General features: G+C 42.5%; 2 protein-coding genes across 6 annotated transcripts in view; one reads left to right on the top strand and one right to left on the bottom strand.

Annotated features, from left to right (window-relative positions):
- The window catches only part of MMS19 (MMS19 cytosolic iron-sulfur assembly component), a 29,174-nt gene extending 16,460 nt beyond the window's left edge, over positions 1-12,714 (bottom strand). For 2 of the 4 annotated variants that reach the window (XM_039871605.1, XM_039871606.1), the window contains exons 1-3: positions 12,545-12,714; positions 2,681-2,729; positions 552-652 (exon numbers count right to left, since the gene is read on the bottom strand). In XM_039871605.1, coding sequence (XP_039727539.1) covers positions 552-652; positions 2,681-2,729; positions 12,545-12,656 — 262 coding nt within the window. In that variant the 5' untranslated portion in view covers positions 12,657-12,714. Of the gene's footprint in view, positions 1-429; positions 524-551; positions 653-2,680; positions 2,730-12,544 lie in introns of those variants that run through there. The other 2 variants (XM_039871608.1, XM_039871607.1) reach the window with 2 other exon arrangements.
- A 391-nt stretch (positions 12,715-13,105) lies between these two features.
- Positions 13,106-18,536, top strand: part of UBTD1 (ubiquitin domain containing 1) — a 48,947-nt gene continuing 43,516 nt past the window's right edge. The window contains exons 1-2 of one of the 2 annotated variants that reach the window (XM_039871616.1): positions 13,106-13,586; positions 17,861-17,899. In XM_039871616.1, the coding sequence (XP_039727550.1) occupies positions 13,517-13,586; positions 17,861-17,899 (109 nt within the window). In that variant the 5' untranslated portion in view covers positions 13,106-13,516. The remainder of the gene's footprint in view (positions 13,587-17,860; positions 17,900-18,536) is intronic. The other variant, XM_039871617.1, reaches the window with a different exon arrangement.

Raw genomic sequence — 18,536 nt, 5'->3', positions numbered from 1 at the left:
AAACTACGTCTGGCAAAGGGCCAGATAGTAAATATTTCAAACTTGTAGGACATAGCATTTGTTACAACTACTTAACTCTGCTCAACTCCGCCAGTCCCTGTAACATAAAAGTGGCATAAACAATAGGTAAATAAATGGGCATGGCTATATGCTAATAAAACTTCTTTTATAAAAATAGGCTGTAGTTTGCCTATCCCTGCTATAGAAGATAAATAAGTTGTTGGCTTTTTTTCTTAGGACTTTAGAGCACTTTGATATTTCATTACTTTTCCACTCCATTTGTGAAACACTACTTTATCCATTTTACAGAAAGGGGAAGGATATAATGAATAAAACTGTCTAAGGCTACATTTAAAACCCAAGTGTCTTCTGTCTCAATTCTTATCATCTCTGCCACATATCCAGTGAAGAATGAAGACTCTGAATTACCAGTTCACAGATATCTCATGCTCTCCCCTTCCTCCCTCTCTCCCTCTGAAGTTGGCATGAATAGACAAAGAAGGCCTTGGCTCAGCAATCCAGGGAGATGCTCCTACTAGTGATGCCAGTACCTTCCTTCTCCAGGAGCAAGGAGTGACACTGAAGTAGCACCTGTGACAAAAGCTGGATTCCTCGTGCCCGAGTTCGGGGTTCTGGATTTTCTAAAGAGGACCTGGGGGAAAGTAGGATAGAGAGCTTGACATTACCTGATTCAAACTTTTAAAGGGGTAAATATTTTGCAATTAGTTACACTGACCCCCTGGGCATGGAAGCCAGCCCAGGAAGGTGCCCTGGAGGTGCTTAGCATTAAAGATGACAGCAAGGCCAAAGCCTAAAGGCCAATCCCCATCCTGATCGGGCATCATTAGAGGCACATATGATACCAAAGTCGACAGAAGTGGCCGTGTCCAGACAATGACTAGACATTGGGCTTACTCTTTCTCTTTACAAGTACAATTGTGACATTCCTCTGAAAAAAAGCTTAGCAGCTACCCACAGGGCTCATGAGATGATTGGCAGCTGTAGCTTCTACCAAAACAGGAGGAGAATAAATATATTACTGCTAACGAAAAAATGCTAAGAGTACCCACCAAGGTCTAAGGGGGAGAAACAACTTTATAACTGCAAGTTTACAAAGTAATGGCTAGAATAAAGGTTTTAACTATTTAGGATTACTGATATGGGGGGACTAGACTGAAGCAACAAGGAGGTGATTTATCTTCAAAACAGCTCTATAGAGATTACATCTAAACATACTGGAAGGAATCTAAGCCAGTAAAAATAGGAAGTAGATTTCTGAAGAAGAGCTGGCCAGGATATCTGAGTGAAATCTCAAGGATAAGGGTATCTATAACTAGGGGTAAAGGGGCAAAAATAAGATCACTCTTGACAGGATCCCCAGGATAGGAACTTGTAGAAGGTTCCTGTTCAGAAGTTGAAAACTGTGTATTTAAAAATGGACCAAGGCACATAAATGCTCACAGCAGCAATATTCAGAACAGCTAAAATGTGGAAACAAGCCAAATAGCCATCAACTGATAAATGGTTAAACAGTATATCCATAAAATGGAATATTATTCAGCAAGAAATAAAATACTGACACATGCTACAAAAGAGATGAACTCTGAAAGCATTATGCTATGTGAAAGAAACCAGACACAAAAGGCCACATACGGTATAATTCCATTTACATGAAATGTCCAGAATAGGCAAATCCACATAAAGTAGATTAGCGCTTGCCAGGGGCTGGGAAGAAGAGGGAATGAGGAGTGACTGCTAATGGGCATGGAGTTTCTTTTTAGGGGTAATGGAGATGTTCTAAAATTGATTGTGGTAAGGGTCGTACAAATCTGTGAACATAAACTTTAAAACAGTGAACTTTATGATGTGTGAATTATATCTCAATAAAGGTGTTATTTTAAAAAAATGAACCAAGGTCAGAATAGCATGAGTAGAAAGGCTAAATGGTCACTTATATGAAAGAAATGCATAATAGTGACCTACTGCCCCCCAACACAATTTTCTACTTTTCTCTGTTTCAGAAGACATGCTGGCCATGACTGTTAACCTTTGCTAAGACCTGCCAATTTAAATGATCTACCAAATATGAAATATGAGGAAAGCAGGCATTAGACTAAAAATATATACTTCCTTTGATGCTTGGAAGATCTGGCTGTAACAAGGATCTTCCTCAAGCCTTTTTCTATAGTGGGGAGCTAGTTTGAGTTGTTTCCTCAAGCCTTTTTCTATAGTGGGGAGCTAGTGCAAAGTCAGCTTCCTGGCAACTCCCCAAACAGGGTCTACTGGGCAGGTCTGAGTCAGATCCAAGCTGACTAGAATCCCTCGGGGGCAGGTGGGTCTAAAGAAGCACAGGAGTAACCCCAGCTCTAATTAAATAATAGTTCCTGGCCTTCAACCACCCACCTCACCCCAAATCTGTGGGCTGGTCCAGGAGCTGACATGGTCCACAGGCTGTGTGCTCCCAATACCTTTTTGGGAGCCTTAGTCAGGTGGCATGAAATTTTTTTCAGAAGAAACATAGGCTTAGCCCGAGGCACTGATGGAGGGAGAGGGAAGTGTTGGGCTACAGTAAGAGAAATTCAGGACCAATTAGCTCTAAGAAAGCAGCAATGTACAAAATAACTTTCTGAGAGTGCACAGGCCCAGCTGAAGAAGGGCATTCTAGAGCAGAGGCTCTTACCCAAGGGCTTCCACCACTTGTAACACCGTATAGCTTCCAGATTTCACATCTAGAGGAAACAAAAGAAAGAAAAATGAAAAACAAAACAAAACCCCATCTCAGGGTTCAATGGCTCTAATTAGCAATGTTTTCTGCCTACCCTAGGATCTGCACCATCGGGCCCCACTATGCTTGCCAAGAGCCCCTCTTAAATGAGAATTATTATTTTAACACTTCGAATAGGCAGCTTCGAGTATAAAAACTGAAAAGGAAGTAAATGTCATTTATAGATTGTACATTTACATGATTGTGTATCTAGAAAATCCAAGAGAAAAACTGAAAAAAATATTACGAATAATTTGTTAGAGTGGCTGGGTAGAAAATAACATTATAAAATTAAGAACCTTCACATATATATACACACAACAGCCTATAAAATGACATAAAGGAAAAAAGATCCTATTTACAAGGGCCTCTCCCCCATAAAAAATAGTAGAGAAAATATCTCGATATAAACTTAAAAAATATGAAGATCTGAATGGTGAAAACTTTAAAGCACTAATGAAGATTACAAAAGAAAACTAAAACAAATAAAGACTCAAGATGACGAATCTCCCAAATTAATCTATAATTTTAAAATAATCTATAATTTTAAGATAACAAGTAGAATTTTGGGTGGAACTAGATAAGTTTATTCTAATGTTAACGTGCAAAAATGATACATTATTAGATAGGCAAATATGAAAGAGTAATGGGGTAAGGAGGGAAGGTAGACCTTCCAGAGATTAAAAGATTGTTATAAAGTCATAATAATAAAAATAGTGTATACTTTTGAACATACTTGAAATTTTCCACAAGTAAAAAACAAAAACAACCAGTGTAATAATATAAGTATATAGTCAGACAAATAAATCAACGGAAACAGAATGAAGTCCAGAAAGAGACACAAATACATGAGAATAAATAATTTTTAAAATCATATTTCAATTAATGGGAAAAACAACTATTCAATAGTTTTGAAAAAACTGAAAAAAAATTAACATTGGCTCTGAATCTTTCACCAAAGTAAATTCCAAATGGATTAAAGAAAAAAACGTAAGAGAAAAACTTAAGTATAACAAAATTCAGATGCCATAAAAGAAAGGTTGGTTAAAAATCAACTACATTTTAAAAAATTGGATTTTCCACAAGGCAAAAAAAAAAAAAAATCATGAGACAAACTTGGAAAAAAATATTTGCAATTCTTATAAGTTATTTTACCAATATAAAAAGATCTCCTACAAAACAATAAAAAAAAGACCAATAACCTATTTAAAAATGAACAAAAACAAAAAAATGAACAGGCATTTCACAGAAGATGCTCAATCCCCCTCATGACAAATGTAAATTATACTACACAACCACTTTTTAAAAATTTACCAGATTGGCAAAGATAAAAAAAACTTTGTAACACTTAAGTTTGTCGATGGTATGCAGAAAAAGGCACTCCTACACATTGTAGGTGGGGTACAACTCCTTTATGGAGGGTAATTTCACAATTACAAGTGTATACATGCTTTAACACAGGTAATCTCAAAAAATTTATCCTATATTCCCGTAAAAGTGCAATGGAATTCTTTGTAGCTACTTAGAAGAAAAAAATGAAAAGAGACTGAAGAAGCTATATATTGATAATGAGACAAGATCTAAAAGCAGAACAGTGTACATAAATAGTATAGGTATGTGCATAATATTGTTTTTAAAGGGAGGTTGTTTCTATTTGTATTTATATTTTTGGAGGATAAAAGGAACTAGTAATATTGTTTGTCTCTAGGGAGAAACACTGGATAGCTAGGGGGTTGAGAGGTAAGACTTTAAATAAATAAATAAATAAATGTTTTATTTCAGAATAATTTTAGATTTAAAGAAAAGTTGTAAAGATACTGCATTAGGTTCCTGTATACTCTTCACCCAGTTTCCCTGAATGTTAACAACATGATACATTTGTCAAAACTAAGAGAGATTAGCATTTGTACATTACTATTAAACTCTAGACTTTACTTGGATTTTATGTTTTTCCATTACTGTCATTTTTCTGTTCTAGGACCCAATCGAGGCTACCACACTGCGATTAGCTATCATGAATCCTTATGGTATCCTCTTGTCTGTGAAAGTTTATAAGTCTTCCTTGTTTTTTTTATGACTTTAATATTTTAAAGAAGTACTTCACAGATATCTCTCATTTGGGTTTATTTCATGTTTTCTTCATGTTTAGACTGGGATTAGGATTTGGAGAATAGCACAGAGGTGAAGTGTTCTTTTCATCATTTCATATCAGAGATACAAGATATCAACATGATTATCACTGGTGATTTTAACTCTGATCACTTAGTTAAGGTCATGTCAGCCACGTTTCTGCACTAGACAGTTACTATTTTCCCCCTTCTTACACTCTTTTCTTTGGGCGTCACTAAGACCAGCCCACACTCAAGGTGGAGGGGGAGAGGAAGATTAACTCCATTTTCCTAGAAGGAGTATCTATAGTCCCATATTATTTTGGAAGTACTCTGTAAGGAAGATTCATCTCTCTTTCCCTTTATTTATTCATATTTTATTTTATTTCCTTTATTTTATATCAGTATAGACTCATCATCCATTACTAGGTTATTTTGTTGCTTGAACTGCTCTATCTTTAGCCAATGGGAGCTTTTTTAGGTTGGCTCCTGTGCCCCTTTGACATGCCCTATCCTTTTATTTTTCTAAGCACTTTCTTACGTTTTGGCATTATGAATATAGCAGGTCCTCTAATGAAGTCATTTTGTTCAGTGTCCTTTCCTTATGTCAATAAAATGTCATAGGAACTTAATTCTTGTTTATATCAATTAGCCTATGTAAAATTGGTTTCTTTATGAGCTGTTTCACTTAAAGTCACAGAACCTATCAGTGACATTGAGGACTTACTGTACTACAGGCTCATCTTGTAATTTCTTTGCTCCATACCTACAATCAGCCTTTTCTCCAAGAAGCCCTGATTCATTTTATTGGAGAACAGTATTAGAAACCAGTATCTGTGTTTGTTGCTATTAGGGTGTCACTCTTCTAGGCCTTCCTTAGCAGAGAGAGCTAGGAAATATATGTATATATTCTAACCCACCTATACACACATATCTATCATTATTTCTGTATTTATCCATATATATTAAACTAAATATAAGATCATATTAAAGTACCAGAGTTCATTTCTTTGATAGTGAGAAACATGGTTCCCATTATCTACCATTTATTTTTTCAACCCTACTAAAGCTACAAATCGCCTTCAGAATTGTCGACCTCTGTGAGAAACAAATTTATAAGCAGAGTGCAGTGTTTATGTACAATTTTGTCTCAAGCCTTATAGTTTCCAGACAAAATGTGTTTTCCGAAGTCACTTAGATCAGCTCTTTTTCCTCCTACCTCCCATTAGAGAGAAAAATTAATACATTAGTAATACAGTAGATTAACCTGTCACAGTCTGCATTCCATCTTGGGACGGAAGGGAGACTTCTCACTATGTATCCTTTTGCACCTTTTGAATGCTGTACCATGTCAACATATTACTTATTTTTTAAAATGCAATTTTAGCAGCTGAAACTCGCATAGTTATAACAGAAGTGTCTTAGGATATATTTTCAAGGAAAAAAACAAAGAGCAAAAGGTCAGCAATCTTCCTAAAGGTTTGGTTAACATAAAGGAGTTCTAGCTCAAATCAGGGCATTACTTCCAGCAGCCTGTCTGGCTTCCCGGCGTACCTGCGTTTAAATGCAGCCCTAATAAGTAGCTCTCACCAACACTGGACTTCAGCTCTAGTGAAAAAAAAAGGCATGAGAAAACTCAACTTCCAGCTCTCCCCTTAAGTCTGTGGTCTCAGAGCAACAGCTGTGAGCTGAGGTGGGCAGAGGCCCACTCTGGTACTAGAGTAAGAAGTCCAATCAGACCGAGGAAAGCAGTGCTCTCGTCAGGATTTACAGCTTGTGACTGGCACCAATTTAGACATCGGGCACTCTTAGCCCTACTCGTGCCAGGATGTGGAAGGCCCAGCTGCTGCCCCTGCTCCTGAGAAAGAGCCAAGGGGAAAATGTGCAGGCTATTGGGTCGGGGAGGGAAGCAGCCAGACTAACGGGACAAACCAAGTTGCTGTTATCTGGGTTCCATACCCCATTCCTTAGTGGTAACACTTAAGTGAAGAGAGATACCCATTTCTGGATTGCAAACCCTAAGAGAATGGCACTATTTGGGAGGGTGGAAAACAGTACTTTTTTTGGAACCTCCTGGCTGGAGACCAGGAAACTCTGCTGAAAAACCCATCTAAGGGGTGGCTCCATAGTGTAGTGGTTAGCACGTCTGCTTTACATGCAGAAGGTCCTGGGTTTGTGTCCCAGGTGGAGCCACGGACCATACCCCGGGTGCGCCAGGCCCCGTGAGTGTGTGGGAGGAGACGCCCCGCCTTCAGAGGTCCAGTTCTTAAGGTGAGATGGCAACATCCGTAGGTCAGGGGTGGAAGTGTGTGTGGGGATGAGGGAATTAAAAGAGGGGAGAAAAAAAGAAAACTCATCTAACAATTAGTATCAGTAGCGACCACAGAAGGAGCTGGCAATTGTACACAGGAAGCTATAGGAGACTGATAAGTGTTACCGGCAAAGAACATCGTTGAAACTTATGTCAGCAACACCATTAAAGCCTCCTGCGGATGCTGGGATAGGGTCCCTCTTTGGAAATACCTCACATACTGTAGGACAAAGGCTGCCTAATAGGACCCACTTAGCTGCTTTTTTTTTAATTTTCTAAAAAATTTAGGTATAATTTACACTGTGAAATGCACAGATATTTGATAATTTGACAAGTTTTAACAAGTGTACCTTGAGGAACCAACACCTCAATCAAGACGTAGAATATTTCCATTACCTGAGAAAGTTCCCTTATGCCTCCTACCAGTCAATTCCCATGCATATAGGTTGCCTCAAATCTTATAAATGAAAAAGACTTCAGCATTCAGTATATATCATTATGAAACTGGCTGCTTTGTCATTACAAAGAAACATCCATTTGCTTGTGATTCCTTGAATGCCAGTATATTGGTGAAATCTCCTAGTGAAGCCCTTCAATTTTTATACCTTTCACAAGGATCCCATCTTGAATTAATGCAGCACAAACACAAAAAGTGAAGTACAAAAGTAATAGAAAATTAGGAAAAAACAAAGATATTTTTTATATAAGCTTTATAGCTATCACACAATAGTAAATAAGAGAAAGAAAAATGGTAAAGTGGCAAAAAACGAGAATGGTATTTTGAGGATGTTTTCAGCAAAGATGGCTAAATTTAATATCTTATTCTAGTTCTGTTGAGTCGACCTCAGAAATGTCTTTCAATATGACTCTTCCTTTTCATCTCTATGACCAGATTATACAGCGACAGATTTCAAAGTAGCCCTCCACATTTTGGTGTGATGAAAGTGTTCTGGAATTTTTAGAAAGTGGTGATGCTTGCAGAACTTCAGAATATACTAAAAGCCAATTAACTGTACACTTAAAATGATTAAGGTGGTGAATTTTAATTCGATTAAAAAAAAAGCCTTCCAATCAATTCATGCTCTATCTAGAATTATCGCCCTAAAATGCACAATTACTTTCCTGCCCACCAAGCTCCAACTGCTGCTTAAGACTTGACTCCTTGGGGCTTGATGTCCCTCATAATTTAGTCTCCAAGTGCCCTCTAGCCTCACCTTTCATCATTCAGTCACATGAAATCACAACATGCTAAGTTCTTCCATATCCTTAATCCTATAAACATTCCCTTGGTTTGGAATGCTTCTTTGCCCTTGTCAATCTGAGGAACTTCAACTCTTCAAGACCCACCTCAAAGGTCAATTCTTTTGTGAAACACTGATTCCCAAAACAGAATTAATCCCTCTTGTGTTTCCTCCACAATTCTTTAAAAAAATTAGTCATGTATTTGTTTTCATTTATTCACTCAATATTTATTGAACACCTATTATAAGGCTGGAGATAGAAATATAAGCAGGGAACTTTTAAGGAGCCCAGTCTGTTGGAGCAGAAAGACATTTAAAACAATAGCAGTGTAACAAGTTCAGTGTTACCATAGTGATATAAACAGAGACTGGGTTAACATAAGAAAGAAGTAAAATTCCTGGGTTTATGGACCATCCCTCACTAACTTTAAGTGAGTCATTCTCTTAACAGTATAAATGCTCCCAAACAAAGAAAAGTACCTGAATATCTGGAAGCACTGTTATGTACTTGGACTCCTGAGATGAAAGAAGCTAATAAGGAGTTAATTTTCCTAAGGGCAGCCTTACTGGCATTAAAAAAAAGTAAGTGAAAGTTCCTTTCCCTATACAGGTAGGTCTAAGTTTTTCTAATGTGTCCAAGATTTGCTCCCTAAAAATGGGCATACTAGCATCTCCTAAATACCCACACTTTCCTCAGCAGGGAACCAGTTCGTGTGGGGCACTGAGGAGTCATCAAAGGAGTATTTATACGAGACTGACATAGAATGCACAATCAGACCTCTGTCTGATGGAGTTGCAGCCTCTTGAGAATTTGGAATAGCAGCCAAGGTGGGAAGGGGGAGGATGTGAAGGAGAAGGAGAAAGAAAACTCCCAATTAAGACTCAGTTCCAGTCAAACTCTTCAAATGTCCTTTCTGCTGAGGATGCTATGCATATTTCTCAGAACTACATTTTACTGTCCTTTAATAATCTTTTGGATTCAGGAATGGCAGTCTTCTCAGGGAATCACAAATGTGGGACAATACAACATAACAAAGATTGAAATGAAGGAAAATCCAAAAACTGAGAGGAAGAAAATTTATATCCATCACCTTTAATTTCGACATGTCCCAAAAAAATCACACTGTTCAAAAATCAGTTAGCTCCCTTCCCAACTTCCATTTTTGGAAAAAAGTACTTCTCTTTTGTTCATCCTCAGGCACAAAAACGTGGGGTCATCTTATAGTCCTTCCTCTCCTTCAAGCCCTATAAATAACTAGTTAGGCCTCAAATTCCACAGATTTTTAACATCTCTCATTTCCATTCACTTACGTAGTTTTTCACTGCACACCTACTTATGCTAGTCTCCAGGAGGTTCTGGTGGCAGGAATAGGAGGGTAGGATGTAAAGATGTGTACAGAAATAGCTACTAAACAAGTCTAATAAGTATATGAGTGGTTGAGAAATAAGTACCACAAAGATTCTGAAGTGTGAGATGATGTCTGGCTAGAGTAATGAGGAAACACTTGGGGGGCAGGCAGTGAGCACTCAAACTGGGCTTTGAATCCTAGATCTAACTTTGATTAGACGGAGTTTGTGAAGGGAGCTGGGAAGGTGCTCTGCCTAGAATCCAAGGTTATGCATAATCCAACCTCACCAAACCTTTTCAACCATATGTTACTACCTACCCCTCTGCTGCTCATCAGTAGGTAGCAAATCAAGTTGGGTGCCTGGAGCTAAAGGTCCAGAAGGGGTCAAGTAGTAGCAGCCTTTGAATGCCTGGCTGAGAAGCCTTTAACCTGTAGGCTGCCAGGTAATTTCTCTTCCACCATTACACTTTCACATCTGACACTTTCATCAGGAAACCAGGTACAAAAAAAGTTGGGGGTAGCTGCCTTTGTGATCACAGGATGTTCCTTCTGCATTCACGATTTGTAGGAGAGGCCACTGCTGTTGAGTGGTTGAATAGACACTGCTCTCTTCAGCAAAAACAAAGCCTGACTTAGGATGGAGAATTAGAAAGCATATCTTACTCTACAAAATCCAAAAACTGTCAGCCTTCAACAACCCTGACTAGGGCTGTGATCTAAGACTGAGAAATACCAATTTAATCCTCCTCAAATTCGCTTTCACTATCACTCCTTTGCTCAAGGATCTACAATGACCCCTATTACCTACAATAGGTTATTCAAATATCTCTGTCTAGAATCCAAGGTTATGCATAATCCAACCTCACCAAATCTTTTCATCCTTATGTTACTACCTACCCCTTTGCTGCTTATGTTACTACCAATCTCCTTTCCTAGTCAAGAGGGTTAAATTACAAAAAGGCTGGTGTTACTGTCTCAGCTGAGCTGACTTAAATTTAAACCAGACAATAGGCCATTTTTTTCAGGCATAAAAACATAAATGTTACAAAGATATTTATAAGAACTAAGCAGTCCTTATCTTGTATTCTCAAGTGTTCTGAATCTGAAAATTCCAAAATGACTGTATTCATAATATATAACTGTGAAAGAATAGTTACAAATAACACTGATGTAACAATGTTCTTTATCTTGGTAGGGGGTAGGTGTATGCATCTCTCAAAATCAGTGAACGTACACTTAGAATTTGTATGCTTCATTGGATATAAACTTTACAGTAAAATGAACTGTAAACAAACTAGTTAATAATATGCCTACCAAAGTATACAGGGGTAAATGTACTAATATCTGCAATTTAAATGGACAGATATGTGATAAAACAAGTTATATTAAAATGTTAATGTATTATCCGAGTGTTTCTTGTGAAATTCTTTAGACTTTGCTGTATATTTTAAGTTTTTCATAATGAAACACCAGGAAAAATGACATTAATGACACACTGTATTTATTAATTGTAAGCACCGATAACACACTATACTTCATAAAGCTGTAAGCAGTTAAGCTTAGTGGAATGGCTGCATCAGGCATTTGCTCCTTGATGCTTTCTCCATGCCACATTACACATACCTTTTATAGCCTTTCATGGTGTTGTGTACTATCTGTTTGCATGGTTTTCTCTCCCACCGCACTAAAAGTGGTGAATACGTATCTAGTTTAATTTGTATTTATATTCCTATTGCTCTGCATCTATGTGGACAGTAATATGTGTTCAACAACGGTGGAATATTGCATAAAAGTGGAATTGCTAGGGACCAAGGTATTATACTTCTTGCAGATTCACTTTATTCATTTGTCATATATTCTAAAAGTTAATATGTTCAATTTTCAAAAGAAATGTGTTCTTTACTTTTCCGCGAGCACACAAACTTTCTAAAAATGAACTCATCTGTATTCACAAGATTTTGTATTCTATTATATAAGGCCTAAAGGCCTCCGAACATTCAATAACTTTTAAGATTTTTTTTTTCTAAAAGAGTGAAGTCTGAGAATTCCAAGGAAATCTGGAATTTGTTTTATTCAAATCTTAGATAAGCGGTCAGAACTAAGAGATCCTTGAATTAGTCAAAGGCAGGAAACTGAGATCTGGGAAAAAGATAAAAACAAATACCACATAAAAAAGTCATGAGGCACATTAATCAAGCAGTTTACCAGGAAACAGAGGGAAAGTCTTAACAGAGGATACGCAGAACATCTCAAACTCCCCCCAGACTGGCAACTCTCCTCCTCTCTCCAATTACAGCCAGTTAGAGATCAGGCCGCCCGGCCACTCCCAACATGCCACGCGACTGGAGCTGATGCCTCTGAATACGCTTCTTTTCAAGTCAACCTCCCAGAATCAAGGTGCTTTCGTGGCGTGAGCACCAGATTCTGAGCTGGAGGATCTGAGTCTAAGTCCCACCTCCGCCCCGCCATCCGACTTGCGAGTCTTGTGCCCTTGTTAGGCCTATTTCCTCATCTGTGAAATGGTAATGACTCTCCTAACCTGGGCCGGCGCACAGGGTGGCTACATGCGACGGTAAAGGACGTAAAGGCGCTTTAAAGAAGATGCAAGCGACTCTGTTAGGAAGCTGAAGCACGCGATGCTCACAACCTGCCCCAGAACAATCTCTCAAAGTCATCGCCGTCCCTCAGTCCCTTCCCGCCCGGCGCCTGTGCTGAGGCCGCTCCCTCCAGTCGGCCCCCACGCGGAAGCCGCGCAGCGCCGTCCGCCGTACCTGCAGCTACTTGGTCAGCGGGACCCTCCTGCTGACCCATGACGAAGTCGTGCACGAGGCCCCACAGAGCGCCGGTGGGCGCCACCGCTTCCAGAGCGGCGGCGGAGGCCATGACGCGAACTAGAGACCGTGGGAGGGGAAGTGGGCGGTAGCACGGACTGGCCTCTCGGCGCACGCGCCTCCTGAGCCAATCGCCTGGAGAAGGCTGAGCGGACTGGGCGCTCCTTGGATCACGTGCCTGCCGGCTCCAGGCCAGGCAGTTCCAGGGAGGATCCGGGATGGTCCCTCCCCGAGGGGCGGGGACTGGAGTCGGGGCGGCCGCGCGGGGTGGGGAGGTGGCTGCTGGGCACACAGCCGGGGGCCATTGAGGACGAATAATTCAAGGCCTTGCTACCCGGGAGACGGGAGGCAGGGCGGGCACCTGGCTGGGTGGGGCCGAGGGGCGGTACGCGCCCTGGGGGAAGCCAATGAGAAAATCAGACCCGGCTCGAGGGGGCGGTGCCGTCGGTCACATGCGCACCTGGGGCTGGCGGCCGCGGCGGCGCTGGCACCGGGAGCCAGCGGCAGGGAGCGGGGCCGGGCTGGGGCGGGGCTAGGCAGGTGAGTGACAGGCTCCAGGGGGCCGGCCCCAGCTGAGAGCCCGGAGCGAGTCGGGTGTAGCTGCGGCGGTTCCCGCCCCCTCTCTCCGCCCCTCCAGCGGAGCTTGTCTCCGGCCGGGCACCGTCGCGGGCCCCCCTGGCCCGGCCGCCTGGGACTGTGCTGGGGAGTCGGTCACCTCCCTCTCTCCCTCGCCCGCAAAGTTTGTGGCGAAGCCGACACTGGAGCACAGCGCGCCCCCAGGGGGAGATCCGGGAGCGTCCGATGCCCGGCGGCAGTAGCCGTTGACCAGGGACGCCGCCGTCCGGGGCAGGAGCGAGGAGCAGCGGACTAGCCCACCGCCTCCGGTGCATGGGGCCCGGCTGAGGAGCCAGCATGGGCAACTGCGTGGGGAGACAGCGCCGGGAGGGGCCGGCCGCCCCGGGACACCCCCGCAAGCGAGCAGGTAACGACTGTGAAGGGAGCAGGGCCACGGACGCCCCGCCAATTGTCCCCCTCCTTGCCTGAGCCCTGGGCTTCCCGAGCGACCTTCCATGGCTCCTGGCTCCTGGGTTACTCCGATGGCTGCTTCCGAGCCGGACAGTGGCCTCCTCCCCAGCCCTGGTGGCGGGGGAAGCCGAGTTGGGGCAACTGCGAGCGCTGACCCGGCTTCGAGCCCAACTCGCTCCAACTGGGAAGCTCCGGGTAGGGGTGGGGGCGGGGGCAGGAAATGTTTGTAGACCGCAGCGGGGCCAGCGGAGGGTAGGAGGGCCCGGGGTAGGGGCGCCGCTGGCCTGGCAGCCGGGCTGGGGTCGGACACCCGCCCGTCGGGGCACGGCGCGGGCGGCCAGGCGTCCCCAGAACTCGGAGCGAGCGAGGCGAGAACAGTCGCTCCTTCCAAAGACTGTGTCATTATCGGGCTGCTGATCGTGTCTGCCGGAATCCGACTTGCAAAAGCACCGCAGGACTCTGGGAAAGAAATCTTTATTTTTCCCGCAGGGCTTTTTAGAGCCTCCCAGTCATCTGAGAGCCTAGGAATGGTGGGGTGCGGGGTGGGAATCTCTCTCGGGTTTGTTGGGATTGTTCCCAGCCATGGGAATGGGATCTGCTCTCTGGTGATCCGCGAGGCCCGGGAAGCGCCTTCTCACTTTCTTAGTACACTCCTATTCTGGCTCTTCGCCCCGGGAAGAGGTCTGACGGTCGTTTCCCCAGGTCTTGTAACTCACTTCCTTCTCTGAGCATGTTGCAAGGACCTTCTGAGAATGATAAAATCGAGGACTTTAAAGCTGAAAGGCACCTTCGAAACTTGTCTAGAATCCAAAAAGATCTACCTCCTCCTACCTATGAAAAAGCCCAAATCAGAGAGGTTGAGCAACTTGCCCAAACCCACACAGCTAGTTAGTAGTACAACTGGAGCTAGAGCACAGTCTCCTCTTCCACCCAATTGCCACATATATTTTTTATGTAAGAGGAGCCACAGGCAGAGTTGTTAATGAAGTGGAAACTCTAGTTGGAGCTTCCTGTCTCTTTTGACACCAAAGGTGTGTTGGTTGAGTTGCGGAAACTGGGAAGGAGGATGAGGGGAAGCAGGGAAGGATGTCTGTGTGGTGGACAGGATGACTTGTGGAAGAAGAAATGTGTTTTTGTAGGGGAAGAGTAAAATTTAACGTTGAAATCCTCTTAAGGAACCCTGGCCATTCTGACTGAGGAAAGTCGATTCTCCAACCCAAGGGCTTTCTTCCTTCCCAATCCATTCATTTATTCAACAAATATTTATTATGTATGTGCTCAGTCAACATAATTGATTTGGTCACATTTTTCACTGTTGACAACCCTTTCCTACTTGAAACTCTCCCCTCTTCCCTTCTTGACAGTAGATTATCTTGGCTTTTCTCTCAGATCACTCCTGCCTGCCATCACCTCCTAGGTGTGGGCACACTCATGGTTCAGTTCGACATTCCAATTTTTCTCTCATTACACTCCCTCTCAGAGAAGTCTTATTTAGTCCCACAACTCTGTCCTTTGGAAAGTTCCCTACGCTTTATCTTCACCTATTCCTTCTCGAACTCCAGACTCATATCTCTAAATGCCCACTCGACTCTCTGATGTAGTTATCAGGTTCCGCTCTTCTAAAACCAACCTCTGCATCTCACCCTCTCAGCCAGCTTTCCTTGCTCTTTCATTCTTGCAGCTGCTTAACTTTATACTTCGAAGATCTCTCTCTGCTGACTTTTTCTGCCTCCTGTCCTCTGCCTCCCAGCCAGCCAGTCACTGGGACCTGCTTTTTCTTCAGTAGGTCTTACAGACCTGCCCCTTCCCACTCTACTTCACGCCCTTGTCACCTCAAGTCCAACTCATCTCCCAGGCTGGAGTTAGTTCTCCACCAAAGACATTCATTTTCAGTCATTCGGTCACATGCGCACCTGCGCGTCCAGTGCCTGCACACCATGTGTCTCCCAAAAGACATTTTTAAATTAATCTGCTGCAAACCCTATTTAGTTCTATGTTCAGAAAAAATTTTGCACCTTCCCATTTCTACAAGAACTTTAACTTCCAAGGCTGTTCAAGTCTGGTCCAGTCCTTCCTTTTAAGGCATGGTTTCTTTCGCTTTCCTGACAATAAGACCACCAGTATTTGCTCATGCCATTTCTCTTCCCTTGAAGGTCCACCTCAAATCCCATATCTTTCTAGAAGCACCTTGCCTGATGGTTCCACCCCTCCCAAGTAGACCTGGTTGCTTCTTCTGAGGACTCTTGCAGACACTTTATGCCACTTACTTAACAATTATCTACTCCATATTATTAGTCATTTCTTTGATGTTTACAGTCATATCAGTAACTATATTGTAAGCCTTGAAGACCTGGGTTCTGTCTTATCCTTGTGTGTGTCTTTCTCATTCACTCATGTAACCACACACACACACCCACACACTCACACACTCACACTCAGCACTTAGCACAATGACTTGTACAGAGGAAGCACTCAATATTTGTTGATTTTAGAAAGCTGACCCGACTTTATCCTACCATCTGAATTTTTCACGTAAACATTTTACTGAAATATATAGCTGCATTTTTTTAGCTGCTAGTGTATCTTTTTTTTTTTTTTCAATTCTGTGCGTCCCACTATGAATAGCTTTATTCATAATGTTCAAAGCCAAGGGGAACTCTGTAAGATGACAAGTTTGGTGTAAGGGAAGGAATCCTTCTTAACCTCACAGTGTGCACCTGGCATTCCTGTAACATCTGCAGCTTACCCTTTGACAAGGACATAGTTTTATGTTGTAACGCTAATGCCTTAAACTCCCCTAGCTCCCACTGTAACTCTTACCTTTCCGTGATCGCTGGTGTAATGGAAGAAACCCTCAAAAGAGAGGTAGAACCTGAGTTCTAGTCCTGGGCCTGTAACTGTGTGACCCCGGGGAGGTCATCAAACTTTTCTGGGTCATACTTTCAGTATCTCAGAAAGGGAGAGGGTTATATTATGTCATTAGAGCCATTGTAATCATCTTCACAAATGTAACTTTTCAAAACTGGAAAGTTATTGAGTTGAAATCTTATGCCTTGTCATGTCATCCTTTCATCTTTGTTTTGTCTTCCTAGTTACTTGATGGGCGAAGCAGAGACACGACTCCCACTGGTCAGGCAGACTTGCATTAGCTAAAAGAATTAGGTGGTCCTCTCATCTCAAGTTTTGTGATTGTCACATTTTTTTTAACTGTTACTCTTAATGCATCCCCAGTAGGTTTGTGTTCCCTTCACGTGCTGGGTGGTCCTTGTATGATTCAGAGACTATTTGGGCATTTACTCCTTTGGGGGGCTCCTGCCAGTCCAGACATATATCCTGGGTAAATCAGTATCTCTGCTCATGAAATGGGTGAGGCAGCCCCTCCCTTGGCTACCCAAGGATGAAATAGAGGTGGTAGAATAGGCCAGTATCTTGCCTAGTGCCATCTTTTGAGAATGTGGAAGGGCTGAAACCCAAATATCTGACTCTGTGATGTGCCAGGCCTATCCACTTACGTTCTGGAATCTCAAGCTTGGGGTGGACAGACCTAGGGTTCTGTTTTGGTTTGTTTGGGCTTGGCAGCCAGTAAGCTTCTCGTTGTGTGGGCTGTTGTGGCTATTCTTGAGAGAGTAATTAGGCAACTTCTCCATTTGCTCAGTAAATATTTACTGAGAGTGCCAGGCACCTTGCTGGCTGTGAACAGATATGGTCCTTGGCCATATGGAGCTTATAGTTTGGGGGGCATATAATAAACATGGTCATACAGATTACATGTGATCATGCATAGAAATCTTATATGATTATACATACGACTAAGTATTATTATATATGCTGGTAATGCCCACCTTTATCATTTTAGCCCATCCTCTCCATCTCGAGCCGTATATATTTTGCTGCCTACTCAACGCATCTAATATCTGAAGGGTTTCTCAGTTTAACATGCCCCAAACAGAATGAGCCCGCACCCCCACTCCCTGCTCCTTCCAGACTTTTCCATCTCAGTTAATTGTGATTTCATCCTTCTAGTTGCCCAGGCCCCTAAAATTCTAGAGTCATTCCTGACTCCTCCTTTTCTTTCAACATCCCACATTCACTTAATCAATAAATCTTGTTGGCTTTGCCTTAAATATATCCAGAACCTGATGCTCACCATCTTTACTACTGTCACCCCTGGTCTAAGCTACCATTGGCCTCTTAACTGACCTTCCTGCTTCCTCCCTTGTCTCCCGACAGACTATTTTCAGCACAGCAGTGAGAGTGATGCTGTAAACCGTAAGTCAGATTCTGTTACTCCTTTGTTCCCCATCTCATTCAAAGTCCTTGTGTTAGTCTACAAGACAGTATGATTTTCACCAGCTTACTTTTTTAAGCCCTCTCTTGCTCTTCATCCCCTGATCCAATCCCTGATATCTGAATGAGTCTCTCCCTCCCATTCCTCCCAGACCACCCTTTTTAAAATCAACCCATTTCCCTCCACCATCTGCTCTTGGCATTATCTACGACCCTTCTCTATTTTATTTTTCTTTGTGGCACTTACCATCATCTGACACTGGCTGTCTCACCTACTATGTGTGGCCACATTTTTATTTGTTCACTCCCTGGTACCTGGAGCTGTGCCTGGCATATAGCAGGTGCCTAATATTTGTTGAATTAAATTAGTGTGTCTAATGGAGTCAGTGAGGTGTATAGGAGGAGAGCAGGAATGAGCATACCTGATTGTACTCCCACCTTAGATGGCTGTTAGGACAGGTATCTAATGAAGGGACTTAAGCTGCAACCTCAGGGTGGTATTCTGTTCCTGGGACTGACTTCTCTCTTGCCCCAGGCCTGGGGAAGTTCTCAAATACCTGGGACATAATTCCCTACAATTTGAGCCTCTTATGAGAACAGAGTAGAGTGAAGCTCCCTA

This window comes from Pteropus medius, unplaced genomic scaffold (assembly GCF_902729225.1).
Source record: "Pteropus medius unplaced genomic scaffold, Ma_sr-lr_union100, whole genome shotgun sequence".
Taxonomy (NCBI): Eukaryota; Metazoa; Chordata; class Mammalia; order Chiroptera; family Pteropodidae; genus Pteropus; species Pteropus medius.
Note: the sequence above shows the minus strand (reverse complement) of the source record. Positions and strands in the feature narration are given on the sequence as shown.